Source organism: Lathamus discolor, chromosome 1 (genome assembly GCF_037157495.1).
Source record: "Lathamus discolor isolate bLatDis1 chromosome 1, bLatDis1.hap1, whole genome shotgun sequence".
Taxonomy (NCBI): Eukaryota; Metazoa; Chordata; class Aves; order Psittaciformes; family Psittacidae; genus Lathamus; species Lathamus discolor.
Genome location: NC_088884.1, coordinates 148,812,271 through 148,831,765, shown reverse-complemented (window position 1 = coordinate 148,831,765; position 19,495 = coordinate 148,812,271). Strand labels below are relative to the sequence as shown.

The following is a 19,495-nucleotide window of genomic DNA, read 5'->3' as shown; positions in this document are numbered from 1 at the left end:
TGTAAAGGATAGCAAGACAAACTATTTTTTTTTTTAGCTTTACTCTGAATTAAGAAAGTTGCACTGGTCTGTGATTAAAGAATGAAGTACAGAAATTTCCTCCTAAACAAATCTCCTATTTGCATCATTCTAACCACTCTGTATTTAAAGAATACATGTGTCCAAGGGCTGACACAGTGACCTTTGTTCTCTGAAATTCTAGTATCCTGGAATTTGTCAGAGCACTCCCAGGCACACCTACAGGTTGGGCAGAGAAGAGATTCAGAGCAGCCCTGAAGAGAAGGACTTGGGGGTGTTGGTCGATTAGAAACTTAACATGAGACAGCAGTGCGGGCTAGCAGCCCAGAAAGCCAACTGTATCCTGGGCTGCATCAAAAGGAGCATGACCAGCAGGTCAAAGGAGGTGGATCCTGCCCCTCTACTCTGCTCTTGTGAGACCTCACCTGGAGAATTGTGTGCAGTTCTGGTGTCAACATAAAAAGGACATGAAACTGTTGGAACAAGTCCAGAGGAGGGCCACGAGGATGATCAGGGGACTGGAGCACCTCCTGTATGAAGACAGGCTGAGGAAGTTGGGGCTGTTCAGCCTGGAGAAGAGAAGGCTGTGTGGAGACATCAGAGCAGCCTTCCAGTATCTGAAGGAGGGCCCATAAGGATGCTGGGGAGGGACTCTTCGTCAGGGACTGTAGTGATAGGACAAGGGGTAATGGGTTCAAACTTAAACAGTGGAAGTTTAAATTGTATATAAGGAAGAAGTTCTTTACTGCAAGGGTGGTGAGACACTGGAATGGGTTGCCCAGAGAAATTGTGAATGTTCCATCCCTGGCGGTGTTCAAGGACAGGTTGGACAGAGCCTTGGGTGACATGGTTTAGTCTGAGGTATCCCTGCTCATGGCAGGAGGGTTGGAACTAGATGATCTTAAGGTCCTTTCCAACCCTAACTATTCTATGATTCTATCCTCCTCTCTTTTCTCAGGAAGCTTCTTAAGAACCATTTACTTCTTCAACAAAATTCTGAACCACTGTTACCAGTGACAGTCACAGGTAAGCTGACTTGGATTCAGTATGTGAAAGAAATTCCAATACCACTTATTTAATGCAGGCACTCAGAAATGAGAGTATTTTTTCTGCTCACACACAGTCTGAAAAATGTTTCTTGAAAGAACATGGGGTTTTGGCTGGTGAGGTTTTTTTGGTGGTTTCCCCCTAGCCAGCTCTCTTACAGTATTTTTTTCATGGTGCTTAAAGCAAAATATATTGGTTTTCTTTAAGTGTTAAGTTGATGCCATGCCAATTTTCTTTCAACCTTATTTTAATCACATAGGATAATTCTTTTTCCTATATACTGATTACCACTTCGGAAAAATTAAATGAAGATATCTGACACAGACATTTTTATTTAAATGAGTAAGACTTAAAAAGGCAATAAACAACAGCAAAACACAAATAAGCAGATATAGACGTTTACCTTGCTGAGTATTCTGTTCTTGAGTTCGATTCACAGTGAGGTCTAGAGGGCTATCCTGTTCTTCCTGAAGGGAGTTTTCCGTTTGGTTCATTTGGATACTTTTACATATCAGACTTGGTTCAAACGATGAACCATTTCTGTTCTCTTGAATTTTGCTACTTTTTGAAATGTACTCAATCGCAAACTGACGGATCATTTTTTTCATTAATTCCTGAGCAACTAGGGGAATGTTAGGATCACAGTTCTGAGGAAGATCTAGGAATAAAAAACAAGAACAACACAGGCAACAGATGCATTAAAAAAACCAAATTTCATTACTTTTCTTTAAATAAATACTTCCCATAAGCCAAATAAATGTGTATAATAAGTACATGTATAACAAACACATTCATTCAGATGTATGCAAGTTTTTCTTACTAGCATTTCTAACTTGAGGTCACTTTGAAGAACATGTTTAGCACACATCAGTAATTTTTATCTCATTCCTCTGTTGTAGCAGGCAAGTTAAACTATGTGGGTAGATCTAAAATTCAAATATGGGAGTCAGAATCTCTATTTGTTGCTGGCAAGCAAGTTGAATTTTCACTTGTAGACTGCACATGTTCACTTTTGAAAATAACTGAATACAAACAGAAGTTAAATAAAGCTATGAATTGATACATAATGAAGTCACTTTCAAAGAACAACTATAACAAAAGTAATTCAATTGCAGTACTATTTATTAGTCCCTTTCATAACAGAACAGTTGCACTTTTCAGGAGCTGATCTTAAAGAGACAAAATTTGTTTCACCTACATATTAGATTACAATCCCCACTGTAGAATCAGGATTGCAATGTCAAAACTGATACAATGCTACTTGAAACGTCCCATACAAACTGCAGCAATACAAGCAATTGAATTTTACAATAAAGTTGTATATTTTTATTGTAAAATCTCACAGGATTTTCAGGTCATTTTCAAAGTTCTACTAATAAAAACATCTGGCAGAAAAGCTTCATTTCCTATTCTAAGCTTCAGGTACCTTATTTTTCATTTGTGTGTCTAAGAGTCCCATTGAGAGAAGTGTTTCAAAAAACCCAAAAAAGGATCAAACATAAGATACCTATGAATTTATTTTAATGTTATCTGTCAGCTAGAAGAAAGTTAAACATCTTGTTAACAAGCACAGCTGAAACTAATTTGTTAATCTCTGAAAAGGATCTGAATATAAGTGCCAGAAAGATTCAACAAAATAAAGCATAAGTAACTATGTATAAGTAACAATACTTAGAATAACAATGTAATTAAGAAACTCACTTAAAGCAAGCTGTGTTATTCATCAGTGTAAAACTGCATTGATGACAGAACACTTTATTTCACAAAACAAGCATAATTGTCTATACTCGAAAGATCTATGTTATTCTTGAAAGTGGTAGTAGTAGTACTCATTTCAGTACCTCACTGTTCCTTCTCTTTCAACTCTACACAAACCAAAAGTATCCTTTTTGATGTTTTAACCAATGCCCATCCTTGAGTTCACAGGTAATGAATGAAACAGATTTCACCAAGATCACAAGGGATTTAAAGGGATCTTCAAATCACAGCGGATTTAAAGATTCAAGGGAAGTATGAATGTGGTACAAAACAATCAGGTTTTAGGTCAGCCTGGATTGCCTTAAAGAAACACCAAAGGACATGGTCGCAGTTACTGGGATACATAACATACTCTGAAACAGGTAAGACAGGAGACAAACTGAGTTTTGTTTTCAGGGAAGTGGAGAAACCAAAAGGACTAGATCAGGTAGATGTCCGCATGCAAAGTGTAAATTTCCCAATAGGTAGTTTGGAGTACCACTCAGCATATTTGCTCAAGCATTTTATGCCAATGAAGCTTTATCCATCTACTAGCAAGAATGACCACTGAGACAGATCAAAGAATGTTGCTCTGGGTTTTATCCAGTTCAGTCCTGAATACTTCCATTGATAGAGACTGCACAACCTTGCTGGGTAGCCTGTTCCACTTTCTTACCTGCCCTCACTTTTCCTTACACAAAAAGGAGCCTCTTGTTTCAACTTGTTGTCTTTCACTGTCCCTTTGTGCACCATTGTAAAGACTTTGACCCTGCCTTCTCAGTAACCTCCTCAGGGGTACTGGAAAGCTGATCTTGATTTATTCCTATTAATGATGCTTTGCTTCCTAATAGAGAATGAAGCTGGAGATATATAATTTGTATTATGAGGAAGAATTTATAGTATTTTGAAGTTGGAAATAATTTCTCACAGCTCTCCAAATGATGTAACCAGAAATGAGACGTCATATACTCAAAAGTTACGTGGTTTCATAAGCTATTTTCTTTTTACACACTGTACATTTTTGGAAGAAAATGGACTTTTAAAGGGTAAATGCAACTTTTACATAATGTCTCATCAATATAAGACTCCTGAATGACCAGACTAGGGTACGTGCACTTCATGTGTATTATATAAAGTCTAATTACTTACATTCAAAGGCTGTAAGTCTGTACTATTATACAATGAAAGCATGTAGAGACCTGTGATTTTAAATTCACGGTAGGAAAGTTTCACTACACATGGGAAATTGTAATTACTCACCTAAAATTTTTAAACACAACTTATTGTATTCTGGGGTAAGTATTAGGTCTCTGAGCTTAGTATCACTAGCAAATATTTCTTAATTATTATCAGCAGATGGCACCAGATATATTTTGAATGACCCAGAAAGTTTTTCTGCTAAGATGCCTTATTAGAAGTCATGAATATAGCAACTTACAAAACTTTAAATCTACATGCCTACATCTGTTTAAGCTTCTTTTTTCACATAGTTGATTTAAAACATGAGGCATGTGTATTTACTCCATGGATGATGTATGTGCATACATACTACCTCAAATCCAGTAGAACAGTCTTTAAGGATCAGGAATAAAAAGTAGTTCTGATGTTCCTCTAGTTTCTCTCAGATAACGATAGATCTCCTGATATTATTAGGATAAGAGAAGGCTAAGTAACACATTTGTATGATATAATCTGATACGTTCTGTTTGTGATTGTCCAATTACAGACAGAATGCAAGAGAAGGCAGTAATAAAGACAATGTGTATGACTAACTGCAATGATTTATTTTAATTCAAAGCTGACATTTATGATTGAAACTTCCTCAGTTTATGTAGTTTTAATATTAAAATCCATATACTTAACTACTCTCTATATTAATGAAATGTGTGATTATTAGACTGCAATGCACAATGTAGCAACTGATTTAAGTGATAGTTCAGACCTACACATGCATTTGGCAGGACAATGGGCAAGGAGTTAAAATCTCCCAAAACAGTGCTACACAATGGTACTCTATTTCTTGAAAAATCAGTATTTGTTTTTTCATTAGAAAGTCAAAATAGTGCCTTAATTTCTCTTCTGATACAATACCAAAAACCACTGGAAATCAACAGCAAATTGCCCTCCTACCTTAAAATCATGCTGTGAGAACAGCAGAACTAAAAACACCTGGTTACTCATCGGCATGTTTCCTGTATTCACTCCAGCTCTCACCTTCCCACAAAAAGGCCACATTTTCCAGAGCAACCCCGCCTCAACAGACACCAACCAAGCTGTCCCAGCAGTATTCTTAGCTCTACTTGTAAACTTGTCCAGTTCACTGCCAGATCACCAGCAAGTTAAAAACAGAATAAAGCAATTTATTCTGGGCCATGTATCATAATTAATTTAGTTAACTTGACTGGTCAGCAACAGAAGGAATAAGGGCCAAGTTCACTCTAGTCTTCTGTTCAACATTCAACATCTTTCCTTCCTCTTCTCAGATGGTCATGTTCATTACTCTACATACATTCATATCTCTAAGGTTTTTCTCAAACACAGTGGAAAATGACCAAGAAATTCAGAATTTAGTGAAGACAGCAACACTGGCAAGCAGGCAGTCAACACAAAAAAAAAGTATGTTTTACTTCCTTAAGAAAGCAGCTGAAATCTTGCTAAACATTCTTTCTTGATGAACTTGATGAAAAGGGATAGCAGAGTGTCATATGAATTGACTGCACGAGTTCCTACAGAAAACCTTTCAGATTTTGAAAGGATTTCTTAAAATTAACTAAAAAGGAACTGCAGTTATTGGATTAAGTAGTGAATACACCTCAAAACTACACCTCAGAAAGAAACGCTTTTTTGTAGTTTGAGATTACATGTGCCAGATTACATTTTCATAGGTCTGCCAAATTAGACATATGCTGTCCAAGAAGCGTGACCAGCAAGTGATATCTTTGTGTATCTGAGATATAACTAAGCAATGAACAGGAGAACTCAGAGTTAAATGCAGGTATGCGCTATGATGTAAGAAAGCCCTAATTATGAATGGAAATATTTTAGAATACAGATACCTAAAAACAAACTTCAAAAAGCTTGCAGGGGAATTATTTTGGTATGGAAATACAGCACTGAACATACTCAACAGAGTTGCCCAGAGAATCTGGAAAGATTTAAGTCATCCTGACCATTTTCTCCCACCAGTTTTGTGCCTCAATTACTTAATTTCTGCAAAAATTTTTCAGGTTTCCATCTTCTCCTGGCAGGTCACGTCCTGAAGACAGAACCTGATTCACAGTCAATGTATTTAAATGACCTTATCTTTTTCTTCCCCTCCGCTCCCTTAACTTTTGTTTTAAAAGGTCACATTAATATTGCATGGAAAAAAGCTTCAAAGAACATACAGTGTGAATACATAGAGAACCAGGAAAATTAGTTATCCATGATCAAAATGTCTGCTCTAGCTCTCAACAATTTCAGTTCTGCCATGTAATGATGATCACGTATGCAACACTAACAGTCACAGGGACTAATAAGTATTTTTTTAAAGCACATCATGTTTTTTTCCTAGTAATTGTTTCTTTGACAAAAAAAATGGGTGGAATTTAATGTTATTTAAGTGGAAAAGTATCACAGTCTACTCTGCTTTCAACACTGAATGGGTAAAGAAAAATGTCATACTTAGGAAGAAAGTACCTGGGTTTCAGATATATTATTTAATGGAAACAATCAAAGTTTAATAAAAAAATTACTTTGGCTTTAACTCAGGTGTCTGCTGAAGGCAGGATTTTCATACAGACCCCTATCTACAAAACTAGTCTTTTATACATAGCTAAGATAGGTTCCTAATAGGAAGACTGTTACTTAGTTTACCATCTTAGCAGTAATTCTATCATCTTCTTAAAAGGAAAGAGGAATCATCTTTGTCTAAGATTCTACAGACAATTCCTCATCTTATGAATGCATGAAGATTGCGCATTGTGGACAATGATATAACTTGGCTGCATGTTTTGATATCTTTTTAACTAATTTCCTCGTGCCAAAAAAACACCACAATCCTCACCTAAAAGCAAGCCTGAAAATTACAAAACTCAGCCCCACACTAACTTGTTCTAAAATAAAATAATAATGAGACCAATAAAAGCAACTCTCAGATTTGCTCACTAGTCTTAGAAGTTGTTCACAGGGGGCCAAAATGAAATCTGTGCTAGTTACAATAGTAAGAGACAGCATATAATTTTAAGGAGTTACCAATCAAAAGACAGAAACAAGTGTTACTGCCATTTTAAACATAGCCAGACAAGAATTCTACTTTCTCTAGGGGGAGAGGAGGAATGGGGGGTGTGTGTGTGTGTATGTATATCTGTTTTAGTACCAGTTATAAAAACTGTTCCTTATCTAAACAATTGCTTACAATTTTTTGACAGTTTTTCCCCAAGTTGATCTAAAAAAACTTACAAAACCTCAGAAAGCAGACTTGGCATTTTCCTAATAAAACTCTTCAATCTTCCTCCTATAAAGCCAAGACAATTACTTAAATACCTCATAAATTGGTTTCACATGCCCTTTGTAGATACGGAGTTTTTCTTCCTTTTCAGTTCCAATCATTTGAACGACTTAAGAGACTGGAATCTGAACTGAAACAATATTTTTAGAAAACTCCGCAGAAAGTACCTTTTACATAAGAATACACAAGTCCTTCGGAGAATCACAAAAACAATCAGAAAAGACTTCGGTTTTGTTATTCAGTAGACAAAACCTTTTTAACCTAGCGTTACTGTTCTGGCAGATCAAAAAACCTAAGGGAGATGCTAAAAGCGAAATGCTCTTTGTGAAAAACTTCACAGAAGTCACTCACTCCAGTAAGGTCATGCAAAGTTTCACTTCTCCCATGATAAAAGTTCCTCTCAAGGAGTATCAAAAGACAGCATCTCCAGCAGAAGCACGAAGCAGGCAAATGTTTAAAAACACTGTACATCAAGCCCAAGAACAGATATGAGAAAGTAGAAATTTGAAGGAATTAAAATACTTGCCTAGGGAGATGCCATGCAACTGAGTCTGTGATGAAAATACAACAAGAATTTCAGAAGTAATGAGGTGGCAACTTCACTGGATATTTTATTTCAAATGGAAAATAGTTTTAAAGAAAGCCAAGGAACAAAGATAGGCTCAAAATGCTGTTGCACTCCATTTAAAGCCCAAAGCAAAATGTAGGCTGAACAGACAGATGCCCTGTACAGAAAAATATTCAGCACACCCCAGGTTCAAGGGCACAGTAATCTCTTCATGCCATAGCAAGGTAAAAGAGAAAATTAGCTTTGGGTTGTTCTCCCACCTACGTGAAGGAAGAGAACATGGCTCACTCTAATTCTTTGCTGGAGCAAGGAAAAGGCTGTCACCCTATTCACACTCAGTTATTTTGACATCCAAGTACATCTACTAAACCTAAGAAAAACCTGTGGAAGTTGTAGTTACTGAGCTGCATTCACAGAAATTTAAGGAAGAAAATTAGTATTTCTGCTGCTGGTGACAGTGACTAGCTAAGTAACTCATATGAACCAAGCTGACTTGTCAAGTCATTCATGTACTGCTATAACTTGCTGAGTGCCAAAGAACAAGAGCTACTAAATTAGCTCTTTAATTCTTTTAGTATATATTTTGACAAGAAGTTTTAACCTCTGACTTGGATATATCCGAAGTATCAGGTTTTGTGTGAGAAGATGTCAAATACCATTTTCTAATCTGTAATACACATTCTCTCACCTAAAAACAGTCTTCCTGCTGAAAACTAGAAGTCAAAAGTTTAGGAACAGGAAATGTTTAAATGTTTAAAATTCCAGAGACTGGCACCTGAACTTGGCACAAAAATGAAGTAGCAGGTCATGGTAAAAAAAACCAAACCAAACAAAACCCAAACCAAACAATAAAATGCCAAAAACAGGGATTCAAGAATATAACACACAATGTGACAGGACTAACAGAAAAGCCAAATAGGAAGAGCAGTGCTTCAACTCAGTGACTCAAGTAAGCAGAGAAAAAGATTAAGGAAAACAAAAGGAATAAAGAAGAGAAATGACATTCAGTAGGTAAATGAAAAGGAAACCCTGAATAATTTTATTCATCTAGATTTGTGTCATTTCTGTTAATATAAAAGACATGCTTATTACCTTTCTTTCGAAAGAGTGCATTTAGATAGTTTTCTGCTTGGCATTCAATTTTATCAGTGTTGGACTGGCCCTGAGATGACAGTTCCTCTGTAGGTGTTGACTGTGAAGAACCGATAACTGATGCACGATCCTAGAAGACATACAAAGATTATAACATCTTTCAGAAATTTGTCTACTGGTAGTATGATATACAATTAAATTATTGAGCTAAAATTGAGTAGAAGAATCACTAAAAATATACTTACTATAGAGCCAAACCACCTCACTCCCTCTCATAGCCAAACTATCTTGAGTCAAAATGCAGTATTAACTTATTTGCAAAATTCAATTCTCCAATTCCTACTTTCACACAAAAACTTGGGTGCTGGGGAGTCATGCTTGATATCATGTTCATACTTACACTGACTGTTTCTTTGTGTAAATTACAAAAGGAACATTTCTCATCCATAGACCAGTCAGTTAGCTCTTCTGGCTCACAGTCTTAAAAGAAGAAAAAAAAGCTAGATGTTTTAAACAAGCAAAAATGGATTCTGAGAACAAAATACACACCCTCCAATTCTCTTAAATAAATTCCATCATAATGTAATATACATTTCTTGCTACAATGTAGTCAGTAGTATTCAATTCTTTCTTGTCTAGCTCACATAGCTTAACTTTCAAATAGAGGGCACGTTTTTTAGGAGGAAAGGTAAACTCAGACATTTCAATTAATTACCTATCACAGTTACTTGGGACATCTGAATAGTGTAAATAAAGCTCTGAATTCCAGTCAGCATTCATTTTAACACCGTGCAAAGTGTTAAACAAGTGTACAAACCTGTAGTAAACTAAGCTAGGAATTAAGATATGGACTCCTCACCATTTCAGTTACATGTGTTGTACTTCAAATATTTTAGCTGACTTGATATCATTACTGTAGGTAAAACAAACCCTTATACTCACTTGTAGCACTTGATTTATTTAGAAAGCTTTGTCTGCTTTATCAGAAGGTGTACTTTAATCTTGAGGGAATGTAGAACTTAAGCAGAATGCATATACCAAGTCCAACCTTCTCCTATTGAACATTTCTTTAAACAAGTTAAGCCCCATTTCAAAAGTTAAGTTTTCCACCTCATATACTGTTTTCTTCCCAAACCACCAATTGCTTTAAAGCTTGTCCCAGACCAACAGTGCTAATAATCAAAATTAACCTTCTAATTTCTAGTTTAAATTTACTCATGGCAAGTTATTCCAGTTTGCTTTTGTGACAACATTGTTCTTATAAACAATAATTATGCATTTAGCACCTTGATGTATTTGTAGAGAACATCATTACATGCCATTTACACTTCATTTTGCTAGGCTAATGTAGTCCACCCAGTTTTCTCTCATGAGATTCAACCCTCTGCACTCCATCTGCAACCACCTTTTCTGCACCATTCTCACTTGAACACCCATTTCCTGAACAGAGGTGACCAAGATGTCAAGATGATGCCTTTCTTTTACATTTACACCAGACTTCCTTAAACTGTAGACAATACTCTTCCTACAGTATCCTAGTAGTGCATGAGTCTACCACAGCTGCACCATTTTGGCAGGTGAATGACCCTGATTAACTACAACACCAAGGTCCTGCCCATCCCATCCATTTCCAGCTCATGCACTTACAACCTAACACCTCCCCGACCTTAATTACCAAATATGTTTCTTGCTTTTGTCTGTACCAGTAAATTACAACCACAGTTCTACCAGGGAGGTTCTTGGGATTATCTGCTTTCAGTAACACACTGTGGTAGGTTGACCTCGGCTGGCTACCAACCCCCACGCAGTCACTCTCTCACTCCCCCTCCTGAACAGGGCAGGGGGAGAAAGTAAGATTGAAAAACTTGTGGGTCCAGACAAAGACGGGGAGACCACTTACCAGTTACTGCCACAGGCAAGGCAAACTCAACTTGGGGAAAATTAATTGCATTTATTGTCAATAAAAACAGATTTGCGTGATAAGAAAGGCAAAACTAAAATGATCTTACCACTCTTTCTTCCCAGGCTTCAATTTCACTCCTTCATTCCTGATTCTTCTACCTTCTTCCCCACTCCAACCAGTGCAAGGAGGATAAGAAACAGAACCTGTCCTCAGTTTATAACAGTTCCTGTCTGCCTCTCCTCCGCACATTTTTACCCTGTACTGGCGTGGGATCCTTCCCACAGGCCGTCATGACCTGCACCAGTGTGGGTCTGTCCCACAGCTACAAGCTCTTCATGATGCTCTAGTGTGTGTCTTTTCCACAGGGCACAGTCCTTCAGGAAAGGATCATTCTAAACACCCACAGTTCCTGCCAGAAAATGGGCTCCTGCATGGTCTTCTCTCTACAGGCTGCAATTCCTGACAGGAGCACGCTTCAGCATGGGCTCTCCATGGGCTGTAGCCTCCTTTGGGGCATGTTCACCTGCTTCAGTGTGGAATCTTCCATGACTGCAGTGTGGCTATCTGTTCTGATATGGTCCTCCTCAAGCTGCAGGTTTTACCTGCTTCACCACAGTCCTCTCCATAGGTTGTAGGGGACTCCCTGCTCTGATGCCCACAGCACCTCCCTACCCTCTTCTCTGACCGCACTGTCTGCTGGGGTGTTTCCCCCGCCCCAACAACTGCTGAGCCCTTACTCTCTCTTACATGCATTATCATAGAGGGGCCATCAGAAATAAAATGAGTCTGCAAAAATGAACGTCTTGAGTGTGAACATAACCCAAATAACTGTATTATTATTTAAATCTAGTTTACTCAGCTCTAAAATACTAATTGAGAATAGAAATCTGTATTAACAATATGCTATATGCTTCCAGGGATGCAAACCAGCAATTTTGACAGGTTGGACAGCCGATGGTCAGAAACAGATATGAGATTTTTCTTGACCGGGCAGTAACAAAATGAGTTATTGCTGTTGAATTAATCTGTCTCAGCCTATTATACTTATTCCTTTAAGATGTCCACAGATGAAAAAACCCCACACTATTTCTTTCATAAACAAATTTGTGTTTTTGCAGCTTCACTTGCAACCTCAGGAAGTCTGCTTATGGATGCTGGGATACTGCGCGTAACTCCAAAACATGCTTTATATTTTAAGAGAAATTCTTCTGCCATGGAATCCTGAATTTCCACTGTTAAGAGACTAACTAGAGAGCAGTCCTTGTGTATTGCCAAAAAAGCAAACCTTGAGAAACATAAGTAATACTAAATTTATTTAAAGAAGCATAAACTATGTACAGCATTCCACATTTAAGTATGACAGTGAGCTAAGCAAAACTGCCATCAGACAGCAGATATATATCAGATATATCAAATCCCTGACATCCAACAATCTCATGTCACCACTGCAGGAAACATACTGAGACCACTGCCAGTTTTTAACTTCAGAGACAACCATGATCCCAGAAAGAATAAAAAGGTGAACTCTAACAAAAACTAGTACTTTTTTTTTTTTTTTTTTAATTTCTTAAGCCATTCAGATCTTTATTTCCCCAAACCACTTTTTGTTCCTCAAGGAGTCATGCCGAATTAAACAAATTAATACAGATATCAGCACTGAACAGATTCCATTTACCTCTTAAAATGTGAAATAATTGCCTAGTAAATATGAGATAGCTTAAAAAAATTTAACCCTTACTTTTCACCATCTTCTGCATCATTACAATAATGTCCCAATAAATTTTCTAGCTATTTGTCACAATTCTGACAAAACAATCCCCTTTCTTTTTGTATGGCACTACTGCTTCCTAATAGGTATATAAGAATATCTGAGATGTTTATCATGTATCTTAACATTCTTAATTTAATGAAAACTTGAATATTATAGATTCATGTTTCTAATATATTTTTTCATTCCATTATGTCATATATAAATAGATATTCCAGAACAACTTAATGAAAAAATAAAACACACCCTCAAATAAACCTTTCATCCTGTATAAAGAGAGGGGGTTTTCCCTGGCAGAGAAAGAATGATGAGAGCTGCTATTCCTTCACGAGACACTTTTTCCTTTGTCCATAAGAGAATATCTCACAAAACACACAGAAACCAGATGATTAGAGGAAAAGCTTTCTAACAATTCAGCTAAGTATCTGTAAGTAAAATGTCAAGAATAACAATTTACATGTGAATCTACTTAGCTGAAAATGGGCAGAAGCAAAGAATTAGAAAGCCTTAAGGACTCAATGACACAAGAAGCCTCAAGCTTGTTCAGGAGATGACTAAGGTCAAATGCCAAGACAGAGAACTTCACATTGCAATCAGAAGCTGCAGTACCAAAACTGTCAAGGGAAAAAGAAATAAAGGTGCTGAGTAACAGAGGTGACAAGAACCATTTAGGCAAGCCCAAGGTAAGTCCTAGGTACACTTGCAAGAATTTCAGTGTAACAAAAATAAAACTTCGTAACCTTCAGGTAACTATCTGTTGTACGGTGGCTATTTCAGTCTGGCTTCTCAGAAAGATTGTATCTGATGTTTACAAGGGATTTTCTTTGGAAAGTAAAAAAGATAAAACTGAACACAAGTCCATGGGACCCAATGAAATCCATCTGCAGGTCCCGAAGGAGCTGGCAAATGCAGTTGCTAAGCCACTGGCCATCATATTTGAAAAATCATGGCAGTCAGGTGAAGTTCCCGATGACTGGAAAAAGGGAAATATAACCCCCATTTTCAAGAAGGGGAAAAAATGGAAGACCCGGGGAATTACAGACCAGTCAGTCTCACCTCTGTGCCTGGTAAAATCTTGGAGCACATTCTCCTGGAAGGCATGCTAAGGCACATGAAAAACAAGGTGCTTGGTGACAGCCAGCAGAGATTCACTAAGGGGAAATCCTGGCTGACCAATTTGGAGGCCTTCTATGATGGGGCTACGGAACCGATGGACAGGGGTAGAGCAGTTGACGTCATCTACCTGCACTTGTGCAAAGCGTTTGATGCACAACGTAAGTGAAAAAAAGCTGTTGTAGCTAAGCACCACATATTTCAGCTGTTTCTCACACATTTCTGGATAAGAAAGCCATATAATTTCTTGAGTTTTTTCAAGGAAACATACATTCCTGCTAATGGAACATAATGCTGCATGTTGACAGTACTGGTTCAGTGGTTATGATGAGAAAAATGGACACCTTAAAAGATGCAGCGATTTAGATACTGCCAAGAGTCTAAAAATAGGGTTCTGACTGTGCCAACTGTATATTTTGTTAAAAAGGCAACATTTTTACTTTGTATCATAGTTTGAAACACCTGTAAAGTGAAAAGTGGCACTTAAATTACAACAGTGGAAAATCTGTAACAAATTTCACTGGCAATCTGTATTAATCTATATAAATCAATTCAGACCTCAAATTAAAAATAGCCTTGCATCCTATACTGTGAGTTCTACCTCTACTGGGTTTCGACAAAACATAGCAATTTCAAATAGTATTATTGAAGTTACAGACTCTATCTATAAAAATGAACCAAAAATATTAAGGTAAGGTGGGCATCCTAAACTAGCGCTCCTCCATCTCTTCTGCAGTTACTCCAGCAGTAAAATCAGATTTACAGATGCGTCAAACATGGAAACAGGCTTTAAATGTTGAAATATTCCTGATGCACATTCTTGAAAATAGGGGAAAAAAAACAGTTTTACAACTTCATATTTTACATAAACATTAATTTAATCTACAGGACAAAGTCATTGGGGCATCAAATACCAAAAATCCTCTGCAAGCAATGTAAATTGCAGATCTTTTATAGAATCACAGAACAGTTAGGGTTGGAAAGGACGTTAAGATCATCTAGGTCCAACGCCCCTGCCATGGACAGGAACACCTGACACTAAACCATGTCACCCAAGCCTCTGTCCAACCTGGCCTCGAACACCGCCAGGGATAGAACACTCACAACTTCCTTGGGCAACCCATTCCACTGCCTCACCACCCTTGCAGTAAAGAACTTCTTCCTTATATCCAATCTAAACTTCCACTGTTTAAGTTTTAACCCATTACCCCTTGTCCTGTCACTACAGTCCCTAGCGAAGAGTCCCTCCTAAACATCCTTATGGGCTCTCCTTCAGATACTGGGAAGCTGCTATGAGGTCTCCACGCAGCCTTCTCTTCTCCAGGCTGAACAGCCCCAACTTCCTCAGCCTGTCTTCATACGGGAGGTGCTCCAGTCCCCTGATCATCCTCGTGGCCCTCCTCTGAACTTGTTCCAAGAGTTCCATGTCCTTTTTATGTTGAGGACACCAGAACTGCACACAATACTCCAGGTGAGGTCTCACAAGAGCAGAGTAGAGGGACAGGATCACCTGCTTTGACCTGCAGGTCACGCTGCTTTTGATGCAGCCCAGGATACGGTTGGCTTTATGGGCTGCAAGTGCACACTGAAGCCAGCTCATCTTAAGTTTCTCATTGACCAACGCCCCCAGGTCCTTCTCTGCAGGGCCGCTCTGAATCTCTTCTCTGCCCAACCTGTAGCTGTGCCTGGGATTGCTCCAACCCAGCTGTAGGACATTGCACTTGTCATGGTTAAACTTCATAAGGTTGGCATCAGCCCCCCTCACAAGCGTGTCAAGGTCCCTCTGGATAGCATCCCTTCCCTCCAGCATATCAACTGAATCACACAGCTTGGTGTCATCGGCAAACTTGCTGAGGGTGTACTCAATCCCACTGTCCATGCCACCGACAAAGATGTTGAACAAGACTGGGCCCAACACCAATCCCTGAGGGACACCACTCGTTACTGGTCTCCAGCTGGACATTGAGCCGTTGACCACAACTCTGTGTGCAGCCATCCAGCCAGTTCTTTATCCACCAAGTGGTTCATCCATCAAATTGATGTCTCTCCAATTTAGAGAGAAGGATGTCGTGTGGGACAGTGTCAAATGCTTTGCACAAGTCCTGGTAGATGACATCAACTGCTCTACCCTTGTCCATCAGTTCCGTAGCCCCATCATAGAAGGCCACCAAATTGGTCAGGCAGGATTTCCCCTTAGTGAAGCCATGCTGGCTGTCACCAAGCACCTTGTTGTTCTTCATGTGCCTTAGCATGTTGTCCAGGAGAATGTGCTCCAAGATTTTACCAGGCACAGAGGTGAGACTGATTGGTCTGTAATTCCCTGGGTCTTCCATTTTCCCCTTCTTGAAAATGGGGGTTATATTTCCCTTTTTCCAGTCATCGGGAACTTCACCTGACTGCCATGATTTTTCAAATATGATGGCCAGTGGCTTAGCAACTTCATTCGCCAGCTCCTTCAGGACCTGTGGATGGATTTCATTGGGTCCCATGGACTTGTGTATGTTCAGGTTCTTAAGATGGTCTCGAACCAGATCCTCTCCTATAGTGGGCCCAAGGTCTTCATTCTCACAGTCCCTGTGTCTGCCTTCCATGACTTGGGTGGTGCGGTCAGAGCATTTCCCAGTGAAGACTGAGGCAAAGAAGTCATTAAGAACCTCAGCCTCCTCCAGATCCAGGGCAGCCAGTTCTCCTGATAGCTTCTGGAGAGGGCCCATGCTGTCCCTAGTCTGTCTTATTTGCAGTGTACCTACAGAATCCCTTTCTGTTATCTTTCCCATCCCTTGATTAATTTAATACTAACTGGGTCTTAGCTTTCCTAACCTGCTCCCTAGCTTCCCAGACAACATCCCGGTATTCTTCCCAGGCCACATGTCCTTGCTTACACCTTTTATAAGCTGTTTTTTTCCCCTTCTAAGTTTCCTCAGCAGCTCCTTATCCATCCAAAGAGGTCTCCCAGCCCTCCTGCTGGACTTCCTTCTAGCCAGTATGCAACACTCCCAAGCTTGTAAGCAGTAGCATATAATTTACAAGAAATCTTCAACACCATTAGGTAAATAAGCTAAAACTTTTCCCATAACACTGCTCAAATATATGCATACAGGAACTCTAGAGGAGCAATGTACACCAAATTGTGTGCTATCAGCCTCCCTCAACTATAACACTTGCATTCTGTCCGTTAGCTCAGTACTTTGTGATTCCTCAAAAAAGGAAGTGTCCTCAGTTTTCTTTCAAAAATGTAAATCCTTTGATGCCAAGAAATACTAAAGCTTTAGTCGCTAACCAGACCAAAACATAGCAACCCACTGGAATTACAACCAGAAAAAAAAAGATACTGTACACTGTTATAACAATGCCCTGTTCCCTTTTCAAAGCAGTAACATGCTTGTTTATCACAGCACATGGAAATAAGTGTTAACCCAAATTTACACATTTCTTAAATATTTTTAAGTCTGACTAGTGACGTGCTTATAAACCTAAGTGGAAAAAAAATATTCTTAAAACATGCTCTTGCCCTTTTCCTTTAAAATATTGTATTATGTGTATGATACAAGCCAAAGAACTTGCACAATATGAAGAGGACGAAACCACAACCAAGTTAAAGCAGTCATTCCAAACCTGTTGTAAGCAAACAAACAGAATATGCCCACTCTGCCTCATGTACTAGCAGTATTCTATGATTCTATATAGGTTATATGCTTTACAAATTACAATATCAGATAATAAATTCTAAGGAAATTAAATGGAACATTTTGAAGGTTTGACAACAAAACATTATTTAAAGTCACGAAAGTGAACTTGACAGAACACTTCTTTAAACACTTCAAAGAAATTTTGTGCTGGATTTTCCTCCTTTGCTTTTGTTAAAGATGGATAAATCATTTTATATTTAACTAAGGACTCAGGTGTTACTGACAGCTATTCCAGCAAAACCAGGCTAGGTCTTACAAGGATAATGGAAAAATATCTACACTTTCACACACACATACACACACACACACACACTTACATACAGATATACTAAAAGAAAAAGCTGATTTTTTATATAAAGATATTAAAAATATGTCTATAAAAAGCTTACATTTTCTTGACCATTACAAGAAACCTAAGAAACCCCTACCTTCCATTTCCCAATTAATACCAATAGGCAGCTGAGCAGCTTGTCTTCCCTTTCTAAAAGCTGTCCAAAGAAACAACGTAAGAGATGCAAAAAGTAGAAAGTAGATCTTTCCCAAGAGAGTTTCTCAGGAAAGCTTAGCTAATCCAAAATTCCCCTGCATAGGAACAAAACCCAGGTACCATTTTACCTAGCGCTTTGCCTATGCACAGTATTAACAAGAACATGATGAAATAAACATTAGAAAGAAAAACAGTTGAAAATTTTCTTCTTAGAATTAAATACATATATTAAACTACCTTTAACTAAAAGAAAACATAAATTAAGGCCATTGCGTTAGAGCTGACTCCTTTACCTTCAAATAAACTGAGGTCTCTTCGTAGCCTTGGTCCATAAAGCCCTTCTAAAATACTTTCAAAACCTGAAAACAAAAGAAACATTTAAAACCGTAAATAAAAAGTTTCTTAAAGAAAGCAAATCCAAGAACACTGGCAGCAAGTATCTCAAATTCTGAGAGCAATTCCAAAGATCATTACATTTATCACACAAATATTTACTCCTTCCACTATAGTACTATTCAACAGAATTAGAAGATAAAAATAAGACACGGCAATTGCCATCTGCACACAATCAGCCTATTAAGCCATGCCCCAACAACCTCCTTAGACTTAAAATAACTACCACAGAATCTTAAAGATGGGAGGATTAGCCTCATAGCTCTACAGAAGTGAAGTAGTCTCTCACTGGCACTGAGAATTAGAATTATGGGGGAGGGGAGGGAGGAAGAAACCTTAAAAAAAAAAAAAAAAAAAAATCAAACTTTTCATTCAGGATCACTCAAAATTACCTAATCTGAGAGGGCTAGTACTTCTACAGTAAAAAGAAAGCTTATTTTGCTTCTGCTACCATAACGGTTCACTCTAGTCTTCCATATCTGTACAAAAACCTTTTAAAATTGAGGATTAGATAAATCCAATTATTTTCCAGACTTACCAGCTAGTCTGTTTCGGTATTTGGTAAAAATCACATACTGTAACTACGTGGAAGAGACAGAGCAAATCGAATGACTCAAAAAAAAAAAAAAAAAAAGGGGGAAAAAGAAAAGGAAAAAAAAAGGAAAAAAAGAAAGAAGAACCAACAGATACCCTGAAGATGCATGACAACTGATTCATGAAATATGATGAGAATTTACATCATCGTCATCAAAAAAAGTTTTGTTCAATACAGGAACAGTTTCCAAGTGCCCACTCTTTTCTCCTTCCAAATAATAAGCTTATTTTCAACTAAGAGGATAAATCAAAGCAGCATTCGAAGGTTCTCATTCTTCATTCTCAAGACCTATTTACATTAAAGATGCAATTATAAAATAGTCTTAGAAAGTACTGTAAATTAGTTACACCACATAAAAGATACTAATATGTTCAGGAAACAACTACTACCAACAAAGAACATTTAGAACTGTAAAATCTGCTCATTAGCTGTAAAGCCCTCTAAGACAACACGACATACAACTCTCACAAAAAATGACATTTACTTTTTGGTTTAGGTTTCTTGTACACTAGTTTAAGGAAGGAAGAATAAATACATACCACACCTTAAGCAGCACGTTAAATAATATATTAAAATACTAGCATAGACAAGAGAAG

General features: G+C 38.0%; 1 protein-coding gene across 9 annotated transcripts in view; it reads right to left on the bottom strand.

Moving 5' to 3' along the window:
* Positions 1 to 19,495, bottom strand: part of LCORL (ligand dependent nuclear receptor corepressor like) — a 96,875-nt gene that overhangs the window by 38,166 nt on the left and 39,214 nt on the right. For all 9 annotated transcript variants that reach the window (XM_065699905.1, XM_065699932.1, XM_065699878.1 and 6 more), the window contains 4 exons: positions 18,205 to 18,270; positions 9,352 to 9,431; positions 8,952 to 9,081; positions 1,469 to 1,723 (listed from right to left, as the gene is read on the bottom strand). In XM_065699905.1, the coding sequence (XP_065555977.1) occupies positions 1,469 to 1,723; positions 8,952 to 9,081; positions 9,352 to 9,399 (433 nt within the window). In that variant the 5' untranslated portion in view covers positions 9,400 to 9,431; positions 18,205 to 18,270. The remainder of the gene's footprint in view (positions 1 to 1,468; positions 1,724 to 8,951; positions 9,082 to 9,351; positions 9,432 to 18,204; positions 18,271 to 19,495) is intronic.